The sequence below is a fragment of the Ambystoma mexicanum genome, chromosome 9 (assembly GCF_040938575.1).
Source record: "Ambystoma mexicanum isolate Mex_15411 chromosome 9, UKY_AmexF1_1, whole genome shotgun sequence".
NCBI classification, from domain to species: domain Eukaryota; kingdom Metazoa; phylum Chordata; class Amphibia; order Caudata; family Ambystomatidae; genus Ambystoma; species Ambystoma mexicanum.
The window spans coordinates 1,458,355,728-1,458,376,850 of NC_090931.1; the positions used below are offsets into that span (position 1 = coordinate 1,458,355,728).

Consider the following 21,123-nt stretch of genomic DNA (forward strand, 5'->3'; position numbering starts at 1 on the left):
TATCAAACCAAGATTGAGAGGTGTCCCAGAATCAAACACTGCCACTGCTTGCCATCCAGTCACCGTCATTCCCCATAGAAACCTGTGGAGGTGGTATCTGGCAATGGAGACACCAACCTGAGCAACCTCAGAGGGACAGTGCATGGGATGGTACCTGAGGGCAAGCGTGTGCAGGCCCGAGAAAACAGAACCCATTCAGCTTTATCATGAGGGTAGAGCATTTGCATGCCCAGGACGGCAAGCGCGCTGCACCGCCAGGTGGACATTCGGCCACGGACACTAAGGGGAAGACCTGAGCGATAAGGGGCATAACACATTAGTTGGCACAGGCAATTTGCACTGGCCCTAAAAAAAGATGGCTCTGGGCCTCAAGCCAGGAGTTCCAAAATCTCAGTAGGAACCCGTGAGCAATTGCTATTTTATCACCACCCTTTATTTCGAACCAATGTTGATGGAGCATCTCTGCTGTGATAGGCCTTAGGTTGTATTCCAAACCCTCCCCTTTTAAGACAAAGAGAATGAAATAACCACAATACCATGGAGCCACATGTGGAGAAATGATTTGTGCTGACTGCCTCATGACAGGCTACGACTTTCCAAAATTATGAAGCACAGAACTTTCATAAATGAATAGATCTGGTTACGCAAAAGAACCCACTAACATTAGGGATGCCCCAATCCTTGGTGGTAACACCATGTCATCTACTTCTTGGGGACACTTCAGCATCTTCAAAACACACCTGCCGTCCTTAATGTCAATGAATTGCAAAAATGGACAAGAATCCTTCACCTGTGCCAACATCATCCCTAAACCTTACAGTAGCTGAGTGGAAAAGCCTTACAAGCTTAAGCAACAGAAGGCGCACACACGCCAGGCCCCTGGTTCACAGATCGACTGAAAACACAAAAAGGAAATGCAATCCGATTGCTGGCGGGGGGACTACATTTACATGGCCTTCACACAGCAAGACAAGTGGCCAGGTCTCCAATTCGAGGGTTAGTGTGCAGTTGGCGGCTGTGGGTGTCTGGCTCTGCTACTTCAAGGCTGCAATGCTCATTTAGTGCTACCCATAGTAGTATCTGGTTTCGGGTCAGAAAAGGGAGTTGCTTATTGCAGCCATCTGGGCTATTTTCCCCTAGTGTCCCTGCAAGGCTGCGGGATGTTCAGGTTTTCATTGAATCGTAGGCTTTCGTGTAGACGCTCCCTTCCTTGGCGTTCCACAAGTTGTCCGCTTCTTAGGCTGCTGTTTTTCGCTGTTAATTTAACCCCCATCGGGCTTGCTTGTGCAAAGATGTCTGCACAGAATGTTAACACAGCATACCTCATAATGTTATGTAAGGCGCTGCTGAGGATCTGAGCCTCCTGCCTGGTTGTTGAAAACCAAGTTCTGATCTGATCCATTAATCCTGTACGGAGTTCTGCGTTCATTGTAGCATATACTGTTTGTGTGATCACTATATATTCATGCAATAACCGAAGTTGAAATGCATATTGATAAACTGGAGTGCCACAAGGGTTAAGATGATAGCTTGGCGTGTTAAGCACTTAATGTGAACACCGATCTTTGCAACTGGGTAAAGGTACAAAATTCAGCCAGGGTCGACTCAACCTTTCCTCTCTCTAAGCTTGATAAACTGAGTATATCAACTTCTGGGAAAGTGACCCCTACTGTGTTTCAAGTCCACATATCAGTACAAGATGGCGCTGGTTATAAAAATTAACCAAATACGAGCATGGAGCAGGTCTAGGAGCGCCTTCCCTCCAAACACGGATTGTAAAACCTGGGCAGCGGGATCCAGCATGGCACTGCACTTAGCATCTCAATGAGGAGCAGAACGTGTTCATCATACAAGGTGATTTGGAAGCCAAATTAGAGAGAGAGTGGAACCAATGTGTTGAGGCTGCCACTGGGCAACTTTGATCCTGGACAGATCAGGTTACTTCACTGAATAATACTGTGTTGTGTTTGATGGAAAGGTTTCCCTTCTCACATTCTGGTGACAATATGTAGCCCATTGCCTGCTCTTTCTTTTCCACTAAAAGCTTATTTTCAAGTCTGCTTAATTGACGCCCACAAGGTTTGCTTTTTTCTCGAGTAGAGGAGTAAAACCGAGATGAGATTTATTTTCAGTCTTGCATCAATCAAGAGTCTGGCACGTGAAGATTTTCATTTATGAAGGAGTAAAAAGTTTATGGAAATGTTGCATTAAATGTATATAGAAGGATTCCTATTTCAAACCATGTCATTTTGAAGTATCAGATCTGAATCATTTCCAAGTTAGGTCGGAAATTAAAGGGAATTTTTTTTAGTTCTTGAATATCAAATGTTCACAAATAATTGCACCTTCCTGTACAATAGGAACTGGGAAATATTGTGGTCAACTCTTCAACTTAGCCAAACTGTGTGATCCTGGGCAACTCATTCAATCTCATAATGCCTAAACTGTCTAAATTGCTGGTGTCTAAATATTTCCAAATGGTCAGACCCTAAGTGAGTTCCTTCTAAGGGTATAATCTTCAAAAACAGTCTCATTCAGAAGATAATGTCATAATTCATTGTGTTTTGTATCGCGTCGGGAATCCAATTTCAGAGCTCTTGGTAACCAATGTTACATACTACCATCTTTATTACCCACAATGTGGTAAACAATGTATCCATCTACAGGTTTTGAGAGGAGTGAAGTCAACCCGACCGGGGTGTTGAAGCCATGATGCTCAGTATCGCCCTGTCCCCAAGGCAAGCATATGGCCCCAGAGCTATTCACCCACTTGGTTGAAAGTGGCTGTTGTATTGTTTCATATATTAGAACAGCACCCATTCATACACAGCACATCAGAAAGTCATGTGTTTCTTGGCACACTCCTGGCACAACAACTGCAGCCGTCTTCTAACCCGTGTCCTCCATGTACGCTATGGTATGTGTGCCTTTCTCTCGTTTGCCATGCTTGAAGTCCTGTGCATTCAGTGTGGCTGCTTATGCCCATCAGATAGCACCGCGAATGCTCGCCCTGATATGCGTGTTCCGCCTGCTGTGGCAGGTTCGAATTCCGGTAGAGCCAACTCAGCCTTTCATCCTTACGAGGTCGATACATTGAGTATCACTCTGTGGGATAATAATGTCACCTGTTATTTTCAGCGCTCTGAGACCCATGGGTGTGTAGCGCTAGGTTAGAGATAGATGGATAGATATATATGATCAGAGCTCTGTATCCATGCTGAGGAATGCATACCCTTTTCATATGGCTACTGACCTGTGCCTTGCATCTTTACTACAGCCTGTATACTTTCCTGGTGACTGTTAAAATGTGCCCATCTGGTACGGGGTGTGAAGAGATCTACCATAAGGGGGGAAAGAGGGTGTCCACCAAGTTAGACCAAAGCCTTTTCAATAAGTAGCACAGCACTCAGGCTTCACTCTTAAGAGGAGATGGGCTGGCAGCTACGCATAGTCAGGCCCAAAGGCTTACACAAGAGGGCAATAGACGGATATAGGGAAAAATACATACACTCTTGATTACAGCATTACATATAGGTCACGAGACATTTGAATAAGTACTAGAAAATAAATATACAAGAGCTAGGCAGCAGATTATTAAAAACCTTAAAGAGCATTAGGCAAGACTCTTCCCATATTACAGTTTTGAATCCTGTCATCAGTTGTTAGCATACTAGTGGATACAGGTATCAAGGGTTAAATCCCAAATCAAAGCGAGTGTGGCCACACGTGCTTTGAATTGGGATTTAACCCTTGGACGAATAGCCAAGATCGGGTTTAAAGACGGTCGATACCTGTATCCAGTAGTATGCTAACAATTGATGACAGGATTCAAAACTAATATACTTCCAATACGGATTGGGGAGCAACAACAGCATTAGTGAGCTGTACTACTGCGTACACATATGGATTAATCTATCCAAGTATTCTAGCAAAACCACATTCACCTATTTCACGGAATACTGGATGACTGCCTTGAAACCGACTACGGTCGAAACACGTGTCGGCTGACTTTGTGAAGCAATTAAACAGATTACTGTTTAAAATCTTTTACAATCCTTGGATTTTTGATACACTTTCAATAATGTGCTGAATCTGACAAATATTGGGAAGAGCGCGATACACCGATCTAGATATTTCAATCTTATACAATCCACGGGTGCTTATGGTTGCACTTGTACCTTGATTGGACGACGCAGCCGCACTAACTCAGTTACTACAGTAGCATTGGTCATAGCGCACTCTACAGGGTCCAATACCCATAACCATATTCTATTTAGTTGAGATATGACAGCCAAGAGTACATCAAGTCATCTCAGAAGAGGAGGGAAAAACCTTCCCCTGCCATGGCTAGCCTAAATAACTAACAAAGGCTCCATGGACCGCACTTTCCCTTTGTTTAAGCTCTGTTGCTGGTGGCAGCTTTGCATACTGAAGTTTAATTCAAACAGGCCCACGAGGGGCTTGCCTGCAGAGGCTAAACAAAGGAGACAGGAAACCCCCAACACCCCTATCATATGCATTGTGTCAACCTGGAGCCAGCTCCGCCCTAAAGTATCAATGACAGTGAGCTGTCATGTCTGGGACTATGTGTTTACAATAGGCAACCCCCGGAGGGGGACCCCATTCAGGAGGTAGGAGAATGTGGTTTGCAGGAGACAAAGTCTGGTCTCGCCGCAGCTTCAAGAGAGACCGGTCGCATTAATCGGGAACCACAGAGAGCACCCTTAACTAAAGACCCTTTCATCCACAACAGACAGGAAGAAGGGTGGGAGTATTACATGTTTTCACCCCTCTACATTGCACAGCACTCTGGTTATTATGACCTCATGCATACAGGAGAATATTGTTGGGGATCCAGGATTGGTTCATTAAGGTAGGTTTAGCCTACACCAATCACTTTACAAATAAACCATTACAATTACCGTGGCCCATTTGGCTTTAAAAGAGGGCTGAGCCCCGCTTTTGGGTAGATCATCTGAATTCTTTGCAAGGAGTAACAAGAAGGACTCGGCGTTGGGATGTCCTCTTGGCCTCCTTCCACTCCTCTAAGGCCATCATTAATGTCTATGCTAAAGAGACCGTCTTGGTCCAAGGCCCTCAGGCCAACCTTCACCTCTTCGATAGACGCTTCCCATGCCTCATCAACTTCCTTTCCTCTCCTGCTGTGCCCCCTCCTCTGTCCTCGACTACCTTGCCTCTACCCTTCCTCCCCACCCCCTCTTGTGCTCCTTCACCTCCGCAGGGCGTACCTCTGATCTGTACCCCTCCCCGGAAGTCCTTCAAAGATGGCAACCGTCTCCACATTGCCACTCTTAATTCTCGCTCTGCCGTCAAACATTCCTCTGATATCTGCCTCCTTCTTGACGAACTTGACCTTGACGTACTCGGTCTCACTGAGACATGGTTCACGGCCAGCTCTGTCACCAGCTTTAACACACTCCTACCCGACAGTTACAAGATCCTCTACGTGCCCAGGGCCAACCGTGCTGGAAGGGGGTGGCCCTTATCTTCCCTGAGTGGATTCATGCCACTGTTACTCCCACGCAGACCTACTCCTCTTTTGAATGTCTTGTCTGCCGACTCTCTCTCTCTCCTAGCCATTCCCTTAGCGTGGCTACTATCTATCGGCCGCCTGGTCAAATTTCCTCCTTCCTCTCCGAGTGGGCGGACCTCTCCTCCTCACCACTCAACTCCTCTTTCTTGGAGACTTCAACATCCACCTGGATGCCTCCTGTCCCCCCTCTGGATTCTTTCGCGACCACTGCGACTCTCTATCCCTCTCTATTCTCCCGTCTGGGTCGACTCATTCTGCAGGGCACACTCTTGATGCCCTGATCTCCTCTGACCTGTCCCTCTCTCCACTCCTCTCTCCTGGAGTGATCACTTTCTCCTCTCCTCCCACCTCACCCTCCCTACCCCACAGGCAAAGCCACCCCCATCACTGCCACCTTCCTTCTCGGTCATCCGCCCCATGAAGCGCGTGTCAGTTGAGGCTTTCGCTGCCACCTTCTCGCCCCCTCCTCCCCCTTCGGCTGACTCCCACCCTGACACAGCCCTCTCCACTCTGCTATATCTGATACTCTTGATATCCTTGCCCCTGTCATGAGAATCCGCCTGAAGCCCAAAGCCAAATGTAACTCCTGGTATGACTCGGATCTCGTCACCCTTAAACGCAAGTGCAGGGTGGCAGAGAGAAAATGGCGTGCTTCATGTTCATCCTCTGACAAACAGGCCTGTCGCCTGCTCCAAAGGCAATACCGGCTCTCCGTTCTCACCAAGAAGAGAGCCCTTATCCAAGCCTGCATCTCTGCGGCATCTAACAATTCGTCCGAACTCTTTAAAATCTGCAAGGAGCTGGCCAACCTTGCTGCAGTCTCTACCTCTCCTGTCCCCTCCCAGGCCCTCTGCACGGCACTGGCCTCTCACTTCATTTCAAAAACTCAGGACATCCTGTCCTCACTCTCCTCCTATCACCTCCCCCCCTCTATTCCCTGCCCTTCCTCTGGCTCTTCTGCAGCCACCCCTCCTCTCTCCTTCTCTGCCTTTCCCCTTTTTTCTGCTGACAAGGTTTCAAGACAAGTCCGATCTATGAAAGTCTCGTCAAAACAGGTCCACCCCTGTTCCTCCAAAACTATCAAGGACCACATCGACTCCTTGGCTCCTGCCCTTGCCGCCTTCTGCAATCACCCCTTCGCCTCTGGAGTCTTCCCATCCCCTCTCAAGCACTCCTTGTGCACCCCCTTCTTAAGAAACCCTCTTCCGACCCTTCCTGCCCAGCTAACTATCGCCCAATCTCTATCACTCCCTTCCTGCACAAGCTCCTGGAGAAGCTGGCCATCTCCCAGCTTAATCTCCATGCTGAATCTGTTGGTAGTCTTCATGACCATCAGTCTGGCTTCAGAGCTGCCAGAAGCACGGAAACTGCTCTCCTGAACATCCGTGAGGACCTGCTCTCGAACCTTGACTCTAACATTCCATGTGTTCTCATTTTGCTTGATCTCTCTTCTGCCTTTGATACTGTCAACCATACCATCCTGCTCAACCGTCTCCGTGATAACCTGGGTATCACTGGTCAGGCTCTGGCGTGGCAGACCCCTTTCCTCTCAAATCGACCCTCCCAGGTCCAACTAGGGTCTTTCCTCTCTGACAACTTTTTCTCTACCTGTGGTGTCCCCCAGGGATCTAACCTCTCTCCCTGGCTATTCAACCAGTATCTGTAACTTCTCACCCACCGCATCGCCGCTCTCTGCCCCTTCTTTCAGTGCTATGCGGATGATACCCAGCCCATTTTCAGCCTACCCTCGGCCTCCTCTTCTCCTTCCCTCATCTCTGAATGTCTTTCTGCTATCCAGGAATGGTGTGCCGCCAACGGCCTCTGCCTTAATGCCAGTAAAACTGAGATTCTACTCATCGACACTCCCACTCCCTCCTTCCCTGCTGCTCTCTGGCCGGCCTCTCTGGGCCCTCTTCCTGCAAGGCAAAAAACCTCGGGGTCATCTTCGACTCCACACTCTCCTTCTCTCCTCACATATCCGACGTCTCTAAGAAGTCACACTACCAGCTACACCTCCTCAGAGGTATCCTTCCTTTCCTCTCCTTCCCCCAGAAGCTCACTGTAGCTACAGCCCTGGTTCTCTCGAAGCTCGACTACTGTAACAGCCTCCATCTAAATCTGCCCACCTCTACTCTCCGTCCTTTGCAACTCATCCAGAACAGGACTGCGAGACTTGTCCTTGGCCTCAAGCCCAGGGACCGTCTCTCTCCAGGACTGAAATCACTACACTGGCTCCCAGTGACTGCGAGGATCAAGTTCATAACCCTCTGCATTGTCCACAAGGCCGTCTGGGGCCTTGAGCCAAAATACCTTCAACTCTCTCTTCCTAAATATCTTCCTTCTCGAGCTCTTCGCTCATCCGCCTCCAACTCCCTCAGGGTCAGCCGCTTCTCCAAACAACGAGTTGGGGGCAGATCTCTCTCCGCTGCAGGGGCCTCCCTCTGGAACAGCCTTCCTGCCTACCTGAAACTTGAGGAGAACCATCTCCGGTTTCGGAAGCACCTCAAAACCTTCCTCTTTGCCTCCGCTTTCTCTCCCCCTCTCCCCTGCTAATACTACTGAAACTGCACTGAATCTGCAACTGGGCCACTCACCGTTCTTGGACCAGCCACTCTCCCCTGCACTGCCTCCCCGGCAACCCCTGCACTGCGGGACTGTGTCTGTATCCCTACAGCCCCCCTTCCCAGCACTTGTCTGCACTTACCTCGCACTTGCCACCAGCTGGCCCTTGTTATTTATCCTATATGCTGTATGCTAATAACCCTGTACTGCCCCTTCCCCTCTCCCTTTCACCCATGCACTTTTCCCTTCCCCTCTACCCTTGCACTTGCGCGATCTGAATGACACCTGGCCTAGTAGGATAGTTGTCTGTCTCCCCTTGTCCCCCCCCCCGCCTCGTCGCGCCTTGAAACACTATAGGCGCGTTACAAATGCCATATCATTTCATATAGCGTTGGACCCTGGCTGAAGGTACAGTCTACCTTACAGCTTCAGCCAGTGAAGGAAGACCAGGATTTCCAAGAGGGAAGCAAGATCCCTCCCCTAAACATCTCCCAGGGAACAGAGGGAGATACTGAATCCAGAAGACCCTCCAGCAGCTCCAAAACCGGTACTCCGGCAGCACACAGTGGCCCTGCTAGGCTCTGGAGCAAGCTTCCAAGGTGGCAATTGCCAGAGTGTGTCTGAACCAAACTAAGGACAAGCCAGCTGCCTGCAACACTCCCCTCAGCTTTGGCCCGTCGGCCTTAAAGGACGACACAAGCCCAGTGAAGAAGCTAGGAGGAGTGCATCGACAAGCATATACCGACGTCCGCCTTAAAGGACATTTTAGAGGCAGTCGAGCCCCTCGAGCTGCAACAGACTGCACCGCTGACAGTTGTTAAGCTGCAGTCGTGAACACCATCCGAGACGCCTCAACCAGTACTCCAGACCCACCGACCAGCACTAAGACACCGATTCCTGACCTGAGCCGCTGTGTAGGCCAGCCTGCAGCCATCTGTCCAGCCTCGCTCGCCGAACTGCCTGCTGCCCGATACCCGCAGCCGTCTCCCATCTTGAACTCTGTCGCAGGAGCTACAAAGTAAAACTTACTCAATGCTGATGAGCACCAAAGTACAAGGTACATTGTGGTCCCCATGGTCCTTCTTCGAAGGTCCCTAGTGACATTTTACAACCCAATTCTCCCTTGGTGTTGAAACCAAGTATCCTTGAACTATTGTAATTCATTACTTTACCGACTACCCTCCTATCAGTATCCAGAGTGCATCCCTTTTCCTTCTTGAAACTGTCCTCTGCATTCCTTTACAGGGTGGGTTGTATTTTGTAGTATGCTAGAACTGTCTGTTGTGATAATAATGATTTGTAGATATTTGTATACAACCTTGACTGAACAGTCCCTTTTATCATTGGGTAATAATTGTATTTTCGCTGTGTTGCAACTAACCAACGATCCACACAACCTTGCAGAGATAAACCTGCCGTTCCATCCACGTTACCAATATTGGACAAGGAGGTTTATAATTTGCTTGTGTTTCCAATCTGTTCGGAAATCTTCTGATGTACTAGAGGTGTGGGACTGATTGATGGTTTAGAAACAGATATTGATCCCTGGACCACTGGTGACTCGGAAGTTGATTCGTCACATCATGCAATATCAATGTTTGTCCTTAAGAGCCCACATCCATTGCTGATGCTTCTAGCAGATAACCCATAGTTATTTATTTGTGACAATTGTAAGGCACAAATACAGATCAAAAGAATGACAAGACTAGAAAAGGAGAACAGTTGAAGACTTTGGGGAAGAGACACTGGTTACGCAGTTTATAAAAGTGGAAGAGGATGTTTAGGGCGGCACTGCCATAGTGAGGCCTTTAACCACAAGTATTCTGGCACTCAGCAGGCCTTGCAAAGCATCAGCTGTTTTAGGTGGATGTCACTTAGTGCAGACCTTTTAGATGTGGGAAATAAATTAGGTATTTCGTAAGGCGTAAGAAAAACCTGAATGCTTGCTCAGTGCCCACAAACGCCAGAAAAAGTGAAAGACAATCATTTGTCTAACAGCACACATTTCATTGAAGTGCAAAGCAAGACTTCAGAGCCCAACAAGCATCTCCATTCATGCTGCAATGCCCCACTGTTCCAACCGTGACAAAGCCGAGGAGGTTCTGGGGAGAGAGATAATTCCTGTATAGGAGGGCACAGTTCCACATATCCAGAGCCAACCAAAACCTAATGTGTGCTCACTGACCAATAGTGCAAGTACTGGGGGTGGATCAGAGCACCCGAGCGACGATCTCTGCATGTGCACCCACCGATGTGATACCAAGTGTACGATAGAGAGCCGCAGATACATGCTCGGATTCTCCAGAAGTAAGAAGATGGTGAAGATCCCTAGACTTTGGGCCACACAATAAGTCAAAAGGAAAATGGCGGTGTGTTTAGGCCTGGTGTTCACACAGGACTAAAGCAGCGCCTCATCTCAACCTAATCACTACAATGCCTCAACCACCCATCACCCCAGCTTCTTCCCCCCAATGTATTGCCACTCCCATCCACTAGGGTTTGCCCGTCCTTGTTCCATTGCCCAGGACACTGCTCATCATCTACACTTTGACAGTCCGCTTGACGTCCTTACCGTCGTACCCAGCATAATGAAGCTTTGTGTGCCCCCATGATTCTTCTGAAAAGCCAGCATTTCCTGAAGAGGAAATTCCGAGCAGACATCTGCGTTCAAGACGAAGAAAGAGTCCGGACTGCCAGAGAGGATCTGATCACGGAAGTGATAAATGCCACCGCCAGTTCCCAGTGCTGCATACTCCTGGAGGTACCTAGGGGAAGAAACAGGACACGGCTTGCATTGAACGCAGCGGTGGAGGGTGGGTGTGTGAAAGGGGGGGAGAGAGAGAGCGCAAAAAGGGGGAGAGAGAGAGAGCGCAAAAAGGGGGAGAGAGAGAGCGCAAAAAGGGGGAGAGAGCGCAAAAAGGGGGAGAGAGAGCAAAAGGGGGAGAGGGAGCGCAAAAGGGGGGGAGAGGGAGCGCAAAAGGGGGGGAGAGGGAGCGCAAAAGGGGGGGAGAGAGCGCAAAAGGGGGGGAGAGAGCGCAAAAGGGGGGGAGAGAGCGCAAAAGGGGGGGAGAGAGCGCAAAAGGGGGGGAGAGAGCGCAAAAGGGGGGGAGAGAGCGCAAAAGGGGGGGAGAGAGAGCACAAAAGGGGGGTAGAGAGAGCACAAAAGGGGGGGAGAGCAAGAAAAGGGGGGTAGAGAGAGCACAAAAGGGGGGGAGAGCAAGAAAAGGGGGGGAGAGCGAGAAAAGGGGGGGAGAGCGAGAAAAGGGGGGGAGAGCGAGAAAAGGGGGGGAGAGCGAGAAAAGGAGGGAGAGCGAGAAAAGGGGGGGAGAGCGAGAAAAGGAGGGGAGAGCGAGAAAAGGAGGGGAGAGCGAGAAAAGGAGGGGAGAGCGAGAAAAGGAGGGGAGAGCGAGAAAAGGAGGGGAGAGCGAGAAAAGGAGGGGAGAGCGAGAAAAGGAGGGGAGAGAAAAGGGGAGAGAGAGGGAAAAGGGGAGAGTGGGAGGGAAAGGGGGAGGGAGGGAAAAGGGGAGAGGGAGGGAAAAGGGGAGGGAGAAAGAAAAAGGAAAGGAGAAGGGAAAGGAGAGACATGAAAGGAGAGGTACGAAGGAAGACAGAAGGAGAGGTATGAAAGGAAAGAGGGAAAGTAGGGAGAGGGAAAGAAGGAAAGGAGGGAGAGAGGGGTACAGGGAGGGAGAAATGGAGAAAGAAAAGGAGAGAGAAACGAGATGGAGGGCTATTGAGAGGGGGAAATGGAGAGAACGAGCGAAAAGGAGAGAGAAAAGGAGAGACAGTGAGACTGAGAAAGAGGAAAGGAGAGGTGCAGGAGGGAGGGGAAATGGAGGGAGAGAGAAGAAACGGAGGGAGAGAGGGGAAACGGAGGGAGAGAGGGGAAACGGAGGGAGAGAGGGGGCGGAATGAAGAGAGGGAGAAACAGAGAGGGGGAAATGGAGAGAGAAAAGAAGAGAAAGAAACGAGAGGGAAGAAAAGGAGAGAAATAGAGGGGTGGAAATGGAGAGAATGAGCAAAATGAAGAGGAGAGAGGGCAGGAGAGGGGCAAGGAGAGAGGCGCGAAAGGAGAGAGGGAAAGGAGGGAGAGAGGGAAAGAGGAAATGGAGGGAGAGAGGGAAATGGAGAGAGAAAAGAGAACACAAAATGGAGAGATAAAATAGAAAAGAAGGAGAGAAAGGAGGAAGAGAGGTGGAGAGTGAGGGGGAGTCAGAGAGGTAGGGTGAGAGGGATGAGTGTGAGAGAGGTTCAGAATGTAAAGGTGAGTGAGCGAAGAAGAGTGAGTGTGAGCATAAGTGAAGGGCCACGTCACAGTATAACTTCGGGGCGTATAAATGACAGAAGAGTAGGAGTGAAATGCTAGAACAACTGGGGAAATCATGGCGAGAAAGACTTATCCAGGCAATGGTGGCGCTGGCAATGGTCTGCTAGAGTGGGTCAGGTGATTCCTAGTGTAGGCTAGGGAATGTCACACCAAAGGAAATCAGGCAGACAAGTTCCAAGATCATCACAGGGTGCGCTCTCTTGGACAAGGGTTTTGGAACATGGCATGGAGGATTGGTTGGATGTCTGCCAGAGTTGGCGGAGAGGCATATTGTGTCCAGAGTGGGAGCTGGAGTGCCTTTGGCTGATTGTTTTACACTTACCTGATAGGAACTCTGAACTCCTGCTGAGCTGCTACCAGGAACTTGGTCAAAGCTTCGTTTGGCTGGTAAAATCCGATGAGCAGAATTTCCTTCATGTTTGGCACCTAGAGAGGGAGATGTCCATTTAAAAACACCAGCAATTCCCTCGCACTTAATTTAAAGCAGAGTATAATCCTCTGTACTTACCTAGATGACCAACCAGATAAGCATCCCAGCGTCCCAGAGCAAAAGGAGGAATGAGGCAATATTTCTTATGGCGCCATCTCGCTACCCCACAAAGCAAGAGAGGCAAACCTTCTACCAGCAGAGACGGCAAAGTAACCAGCAGCCTTGACCCGAACCCCAGGGAAAGCCAAGCGGGGAACCACACTACTCCAGAAAGCCAAATGGACCATGTCCAACCACCAACTCAACCGAGCCAGGTGGGGATCCAGTGACCCCCCCCCACAAAGTTAACCAAGAAGCCACCTACTCCTACAAATGCATGAATTCTATGGGTACCCAGGTAGTGATCCACCCACGAAAAACAAACATGCAGAGATCAAACTCCTACCCATCACAGATCCAGGGGGACATGGCTACCAACTCCCCATTACATTAGACAGAGGAGACCCACGTCACGCTCCGCACCAGAAAACCAGGACCAGACGCACTCCCCTCTCCCTGGAATCAGGAGGATTGTTTTCCACTGTTTTAAGATGCAGAGGGGCCATTCCTTCTCAAAGCCGCTGTAAGAAACATTACCACTCCAGCTTTCAAAAGGTGAAAAGAGTTTGTGTCAGCATCACTGCCACAGTACTCTGTCCCTGGCAATGATATATGATATGGCATTTATAACGCAATGCATTCTCCTCAGAAACACTAACCCAGCCGCTCCCAGCCTCTGGCCATATTTGGGACTTGATCCTCTGTTCTCTTCTAGGTTTGTCAGAATGTTTGTCTCTAAAGTAGGTCAGTTGCAGGGCCCGATGTGAATTCCAGCCAATTCAAATGCAATATGAAACAAAACCAGTGCTCTACCGATATCGCTGCTTATTAAACCGAGTATGCGAAGTGTGCAAGAAGCCAGATTCTTCTCTTTCCTCACGAGAGGTGTCCAACATTCCTCCTAAAATACACTCACTGCACTCCAGCTTGACGATAGTAACACAATGTTAGACGTCAGCGTGAATCAGACCCCCATCTTTGCCAGGTAGGAGAAGATGTCTTCTCCTGTGCCAGAACCTGGTCAGACTTATCTTGGTTAGGGAGGTCAACGTGCAGGAAAGGCTGGACCACTTTCCATGTTGGAGAGCTTTTATACCCATCTCCTGCTGGGAGGGGTGGGGGGCGGGGTATCCCTCACTTTAACCAGGGCAGCCCCAGAACTTTTAAGTGCAGAAAGACTGATTTTCAAGTAAAAGACATTTCAGGTATAAGGCAACAACAGCAAAGGGATGCAGGGAAGGGTATTTAGGTGAGCTAGAGCGCAAAGACAGAAACAGCAATACGTCACCAGGCCACAGCAGCAGAAACGTATTATGACAAAACTGCCAGAGACCCATCAAGCTGTCTGCATCAGAAGGTGCTATTGTTAGTCCCTAGCTCAGGGGTCTGGAACCTGCTGCTCTCCAGAGGTTTTGGACTACAACTCCCATGATCACACCATTAGCTAGGGCTGATGGGAGTTGTAGTCAGAGGATGCGTTTAGGTGACACAACATAAGTCCATCTGCAAAAGCGATTTCAGGGGGTGGGGTCAGGGGAAGCAAAGTTAGGAGACTGGATTGAAATACAGATTTTAAGAGGAGTTTACCCATCAGGGACATGCGTAAGCCCTCAGTTGAAGAAAAAAGGCATTATGTACCGGAATTCAAAGGCCCTCTTTGATTCCTTAAAACCTTTACTTTAAAACTCGCTCAGTCCAGAAAATTCATTGGCAATTACCCCTCTTGCAGGGAGCCATCCCCCAACAGAGGCAGTTTGAGTCTTTGCACTGCCTACAGGTTACTTAATAGACCATGCAGGGGATCTCAGTCTCTGTTGGCAGTCAATGCTGGTGGCATCTAGATCGTGATATTGCCGATATAGCAACATTTGACCCCAATGACCATACCATTTTTCTTGATCGCACCAGAATGCATTGGAACTCATCTACATGTGATAATTGCCCTCATTTCTAACTCAAGCACTAGTCATTGCCTCAATCACTCAGTCTTTTCTACTTCTCACCCCTTCCTCACGCCGACTCCAGCATTATCCATTGCCCCCAATCACTTCCCACTCAGTTCTCTTGCTGATCGTGTCCCTCAGGGATTACACTTGAGAATTATACTTTTTTGTTTTCTTTTTAGGAGACAAGCAGTCAGGGTCCCACAAAAACAGGGGTGGGTGATGTTAGTGGAGAAGTAGGGAGAGGGGAGTCGGGTGGTTAAGATATGCTGACGCATGCTGATTAGAATCTCGTTTGTTTTCTAGGCAACTCCTAGGCGGTTGCAGGTATGTTGCAACAATGGCCCCCTCACAGACCGTTCCTCTGGACAATTTCTGCCGCAAGGGCATGGATGAAGTAGGGATGTGTGGCATGGGGGCAGTGGAGCAGCGTTTGCCCAAAGAGTGCTGCAGGAGGTGTGTTTGTGTTGGCCTCATGGCTGGCCAGTGGTTGTAGAAGTAGCATTTGGGTTTTTGGGATGGTGAGGAAGAGATGAAGTCAGGGTTTAGGGCACCATTGGCGCGGGATAAGTAAACATACCACATGGAGTAAAGATTGGTTGTTCCGGCCCTTTTTCTGTTGCAGCCTTGGTGAGCCCTCCTGTGGTTGTCCATCGCTTCCGGTTCGCCAGAGATTAGTGAAATATCCCCACTCTTATGACTACGTACAGGCCTTGCAAGAGGTGCTTGTCCATATCATAATCACAACCTTATTCCTAGGACTGTAAATATCTACGTCTTCAGAGACTTTCAAAAGGCGAAGTCAACCTCAAAAGCATGAAGTCGGTTTTCCATTTAATTCCAGAGGCCATCGCTGCGAAGGAAGCAGCAATTTGCTGTTTCTTGTTGCAGGTGGCACATTGACCAAAGCCAAATTACAAGACCTGAGCATTATGCCTGGTGCGTAAAGGTAGCATTTCTTCAATGCAACATTTGGGTCCCAGTTGCTGAAGACTTGGTGTGTGAAGCATTTAACTGGCAGCAAGTGTAGGAATAATGGCACTGTAAAAAGAAGGGTCACATTTTTTTGTAGATATAGGAAGAGTCAGACTGCAGCTTTCTGAGTTATCGGAAAATAGCTTTGCATCTTTGCAAGTATTCTGGCAGGCACATGTGTTTAGTCCAGCCTCGATAAGACAAGGCAGATGACGGCCAGTGATCGGCGCAGGACGTTCAGGTATGGCAAAACACGCATGATGCTACTTAAGTGGAAGAAACATTTTCTAACTCAGAGCTTTTACTGGTGGTTCCAACCTTAGAATTTTGTCCATTATTGTCACAAGGTTTTTGACAGCTGTACATATGACAATGTAGGGGTCGTCAGCATAGTTGTGGCAGGTGAGCCCCTAGACGCTGAATATCTGTATTAGGCATGCAGTGGAGATGTTAGAAGAGAGGCAAGAGGCTTGCCCCTGGGGGACCCCTCAAGTGCTGTTATGCAGTATCGATTATGAAAAGGTGGCATGTCAGTGGTCCCGGTTTTGTTTTAGAGGAAGGATATCATCCAATGTAGGGTTGCCTGGATACCTCCAGCATCCTCCAGTCTTTTGAGGAGTCTCTAGAAGCGTATTTATTACTTTTGCAGTGTTGTAAAGCACCAAACATCGGTAAGATCGCTTCAAATCCCTAAAGAAGGTACAATTTCAACATCACAGTGCAGAGAACATGTCATGATTCCAAAAAGAAACCTAATGAAAAGGAGAACAAATAACCATCATCAAATTGTGCAGCGAGAGACAAGCAGGCTGTTATTGGAAAGCAGACACCAAAAGATAAGCTTTGAGCTAATAGCGGAATCTGTTATTTGACAGTTAAGATCCGATTTTCACTGGGAGATTGATCCAGAGTTTGTTGAGGCCCATGTAGAGGACACTGCAGGAGTCGGGTCTGAAAGCACGATGGCTTGAGTGACTGGAAACATGGAAACCTAATTAGGTAGGAGGAGAAATGTAGAACAGAAGGATGAGGCAGGACAAAGAAGATTATTTCTGTATTGATGTGGTTCAGACAGGTTGCTGTCACCAGTAATACAAAATCCTCTACCTCCTTTAACCAACTGTACTCCACTACTGGATAAAATGCCAATCCTAATGTTGGCACACTTCCGTTGTAAGGCGCTCTGCTACTCGAGCTAGGCTCATGATGTATGCAATAAAACTAAAATAGTCCAGTCTTTGGAGTTGTACGAAGAACGAGGGGATCAGATTGTTGATAAGGGTTCTGTCTGGTGTTGCGAGTAGGATGTGGGACTCACCAGTGAATAATCGGAAACTGGGGAGTGAAGGAGTTTATCAGATTTGCTTGTAGATCCACATAGGCATTAAATAGCCATGGTAAGATTATGGTGTCTTGGGAGGAATTGCAAAATAGTTGGAAAGGGTGAGGTCAGGAGACATTTTGATATTTGATATTTTATTTCTATCACGCTCATACACAAGTGTTTCAGAGCACGACAAGGGAAAGGGAACAGGGAGAACAAAAACAACGATCTTACTAGGCCCAGTGACATTGAGAACGCGCAAGTGCATGGAGAGGGGGAGGAGGAGAAGTGCATGGAAGGGGGGAGAAAAGGAGAGTGCGGAGCAAGGAGAAAAACAGATTAATAATACATTTATAGATAATAAAGGCAACACACAGTGGTAGTGCAGCCAGCAAGTGGCGAGTGCTGGGTACAAGGCAGCAGACTGGGTAGGTCTGATAAGTGCAGGAAGAGAAAAGGTGGGGGGGTGTGACTGTATGGGTACAGATACAGACCCCAGTGCAATGGGTGGCCCAGAGGCAGTGCGTGAGGGTGGCAGGGTGAGCAAGTACCTGGGCACGGAGGACAGAGGGTGACCAAGTGCACGGTGCTAAGGGAGAAAAGTATCAACAGGGGAGAAAGGGGGCAAAGGCAGAAGTAAAGAGGAAGGTCTTGAGGTGCTTCCGGAACCAGAGATGGTTCTCCTCAAGAGAACCATCTCTCAAGAGACATCTCCCATATTTACATGGCAAAAACAGTCCTGCAGGTAGTTATGGGTCCACTTGAGCGCTGTGCCGTTTATGGCGAAGGTACTTGCGAGTCGACTGATCAGAATGTTAAGATTCAAAGTGGGAAATGTCGCTGAAAAGGCAAGCAGTATGCTTTACCAGTGTTTCATGGATCTATTCCCTCGTGAACAGGAGACTGATATCAGTGCTTCTATGGGGGAGAACCATGGACTGCTTATCATTACGTGACAGAGGATCTCGCAGTAAGTCATCATTTTGAATCATGATATTTTCTCCAAACATTTTACACAGAAGGCAATATTCAGAATCAGAGGGTAGTTTTAGAAAATAGTTGGATCAGACTGTATCAAAGACTGAAAATCTCCAGGTGGATTGGGAAGCTTTATCCGTACGCAGCTGTGTTAGGCTCCAGGTTGTCCTAGCTTTCCAGTGGCGCTGATCAGGTTCTACTAATGGGTCCAAAGCCTAGTTGAATATGGTAGAGATATGGTGAAAGAAGTGATTTGGCCAAGCCTCATCTAGTAGCTGTTGGTAAAATAACTTTTCCAGAAGCTAGCCGTATGGAATGTTGTAGCTGGGTGGTAGCTAGCCAGGCGTGCCAGGACTGCAGTTTCGTTTTTGAGTGGAGGCTTGATGGAGAAGTGTCCAGAGCAGTTCAGTGTTTTTGCTGTAAAGCGGTAGCTTAGTAAATGTTAAGAAGGCAGGGCATCTCGGGGGAAGTCTGCTCGGTGGCTGCATCTGACCAGCGTCATGACTTCTGATTCAGTTATGCAGAAGCTACTCCCTGTAGCATGTTGGTGGATTGAAAGTACTTGAAGCACTGCCCCGTTTAGGGAAAAATGTTCTGCGTATAGCACTGCAGAGCAGCTGTGAATTTCTTCACAATCTCTGTCCAGAAGATAGAGTTAATTATTGCATTTTGCCAAGTCAGTGGTCTGTGGTATTGCACTTTTTCACCAAATGGGTGCTATCCCGCTGGTCCTATTATTTTTATTGAAATCAAAATGAAGCAAGGGATAACATTGAAAACATGGCATGTACAAAGAGTAAAGCATCAATAGCAGTCTCCTGTATCCCTATAATGATGCTCCCTCTGCCCCCCAAACCCCAACTCCCACAGAAGAAACATAAAATGAAAATCTCCTGAATATTAACATATCGACGGGGGCAATGTAACGTTTGTACTTTAGCCAAGAAACATTGTGAATGGACACCACACACAATATCTACCACACACAATATTCTCTGCACCACGGACCCTCATGCATGAGCCGAATATCTTCCTAAACTATACACGCAGCTACGTATAGAAAGCCGTCCAGCGTTTCAACCGCGTCCTCCACATGTAACCACGCATATTCCACATATCCCTCCATCTGTGTACCCCAACCAACAGTGCTGTGCTACAGATGGTCTATTTCCAGAGCACTTCATAGAAGGAATATACATAAGATTCAGCTAAATCCAATAGCCAATCTGATCTGGGGGATCCGTCGCGGTTCCTATAGGCCTGTCGTTCACAGGAACACATCCGTACCAGTAGGCCCTGCCACAACTCTCGACTTGGAGGTTCAACTGCTTTCCATTCCATTTTACCAGGATGGCCTTGAGGGCTGGGAACAATATAATATGGAGTCGTTTTCTGCCTCACTACTCGTTATCCCACTCCACATCTACCCCAAATAGCACATACATTGGTGATAGAGGGGTGTGGCACCCTGATCTTGTGACATTTTAGAGAACACCATCCCTCAATACCACTGGATCCTAGGGCAAGACCAAAAGAGATGTCCCATTGTCCAAAATTGTCTGCATCCAGTCCAACTTGGTTCGTTCACGGGTTTAATTGCATAAAGCCTTGTTGGAGTATAATAGAATTGCTGGATCAATTGAAATTGGGTTTCCCTGTAGCTCACGTTACAAGACACCTCACTAAATCAGTGTAAAAAACGAGTATATGTCCCCACAATTAATCTGAATCTGTAAGTCTTCTGACCACTGGGCGCCTAAGGCTGAATTCCTCCCCATGTGGTTAGGGGTCAACAATAAGTAAAAGGCTTTCGGTTTGGCAAACCCAGTGATATCTTGGAATAGTTGATTGCATTCCAGTCTCTAGTCTTTAATCATGCAGCAAGTTAACACTAACAGCAGAGACCCTGTTTAAGGACTCGCACCGGTGACACAAGCAGCGGCTTGGGTTTGAGGTAAGAGGGGGATACGCTGGACACCTCGGGGTGCACTCCAATGCTGTGGAGCAACTTCTCGGATCAAGGAAGAAGACGTTTTGATTGGATTCTCTTCGATGGGACGATGCTAGACCCGACCTCCGGATTCCTTGGTCTGATGATGAAAGACAGGACAATGGACTGGACCTCTTAGCAGCAGTCTCGAGGGATGACCTCTGGCATGGCTTCCATCAACTTCTTGGTTCACTGTGGTTTTGGCACCTTTTCTGCAGCACTAACAAAGGACTTGATTCGCCCAGTCAATCTTCTTCGCTTCTTACAGTCCCACACTCTGCTGAGACTGGCTGTGCCAGTTGGATCAGATCTCTGGGGTGTCCTTGAGGGCTTAGTAAAGATTTGGACGAGTTTGGTCTTTCCTCAACAATGCACTCGGAATGGACAGCAGGTCTCCTGGTATTGGGGTTTCTCAGCTCTGGAAACTCACAGGACCTTGGGAGATGGCTTGATTCAAAGTTAGTCTTGGGACTGGTTGTTTCCCACTAGTAAAAAAAAAGGAAGGAGTCATCCTTTTCAGAGTTCATCTGCCGCACTGAAAACGGGGTCAGGACAGCAGTGGTCGCTTTATGGTGTTGCAAAGGGTCTGCAGGCGTCTCTGGTCGTCGTCATCGTCTTCTTCTTCGGTTACTTCAGCTTCCAGTGGTTGACTTGCTTTACACTCCAGAAGCTTCACCTTTTATACAGTTCCAGCACTCACTTCTCTTCCCATCTTCCTCAGCAGTTTACAGAATGGGGCGTGTGGCTGTCCAATCATAAGGAGCTGTGTGCTGCAACAGTAAATTACAGATGCCTTTAAGAGGTATGGAGGAAAGTGGACTCCATAGGACAGTAAAAATACAAAAAGGAAAGTTCCAAAAGAGAGATCCCATAAGAATGAATTCAGGGTTAAAGAAAAAGGCCCAGAAGTCCAGCAAAAGGTGCTGGGGGTCTCACTAGGA

The 21,123-nt window shown here is 48.2% G+C and overlaps 1 protein-coding gene across 2 annotated transcripts in view; it reads right to left on the bottom strand.

Annotated features, from left to right (window-relative positions):
* GMPPA (GDP-mannose pyrophosphorylase A) overlaps positions 1 to 21,123 on the bottom strand; it is a 191,947-nt gene that overhangs the window by 127,709 nt on the left and 43,115 nt on the right. For both annotated transcript variants that reach the window (XM_069616877.1, XM_069616878.1), the window contains exons 4-5: positions 12,766 to 12,869; positions 10,689 to 10,881 (exon numbers count right to left, since the gene is read on the bottom strand). In XM_069616877.1, the coding sequence (XP_069472978.1) occupies positions 10,689 to 10,881; positions 12,766 to 12,869 (297 nt within the window). The remainder of the gene's footprint in view (positions 1 to 10,688; positions 10,882 to 12,765; positions 12,870 to 21,123) is intronic.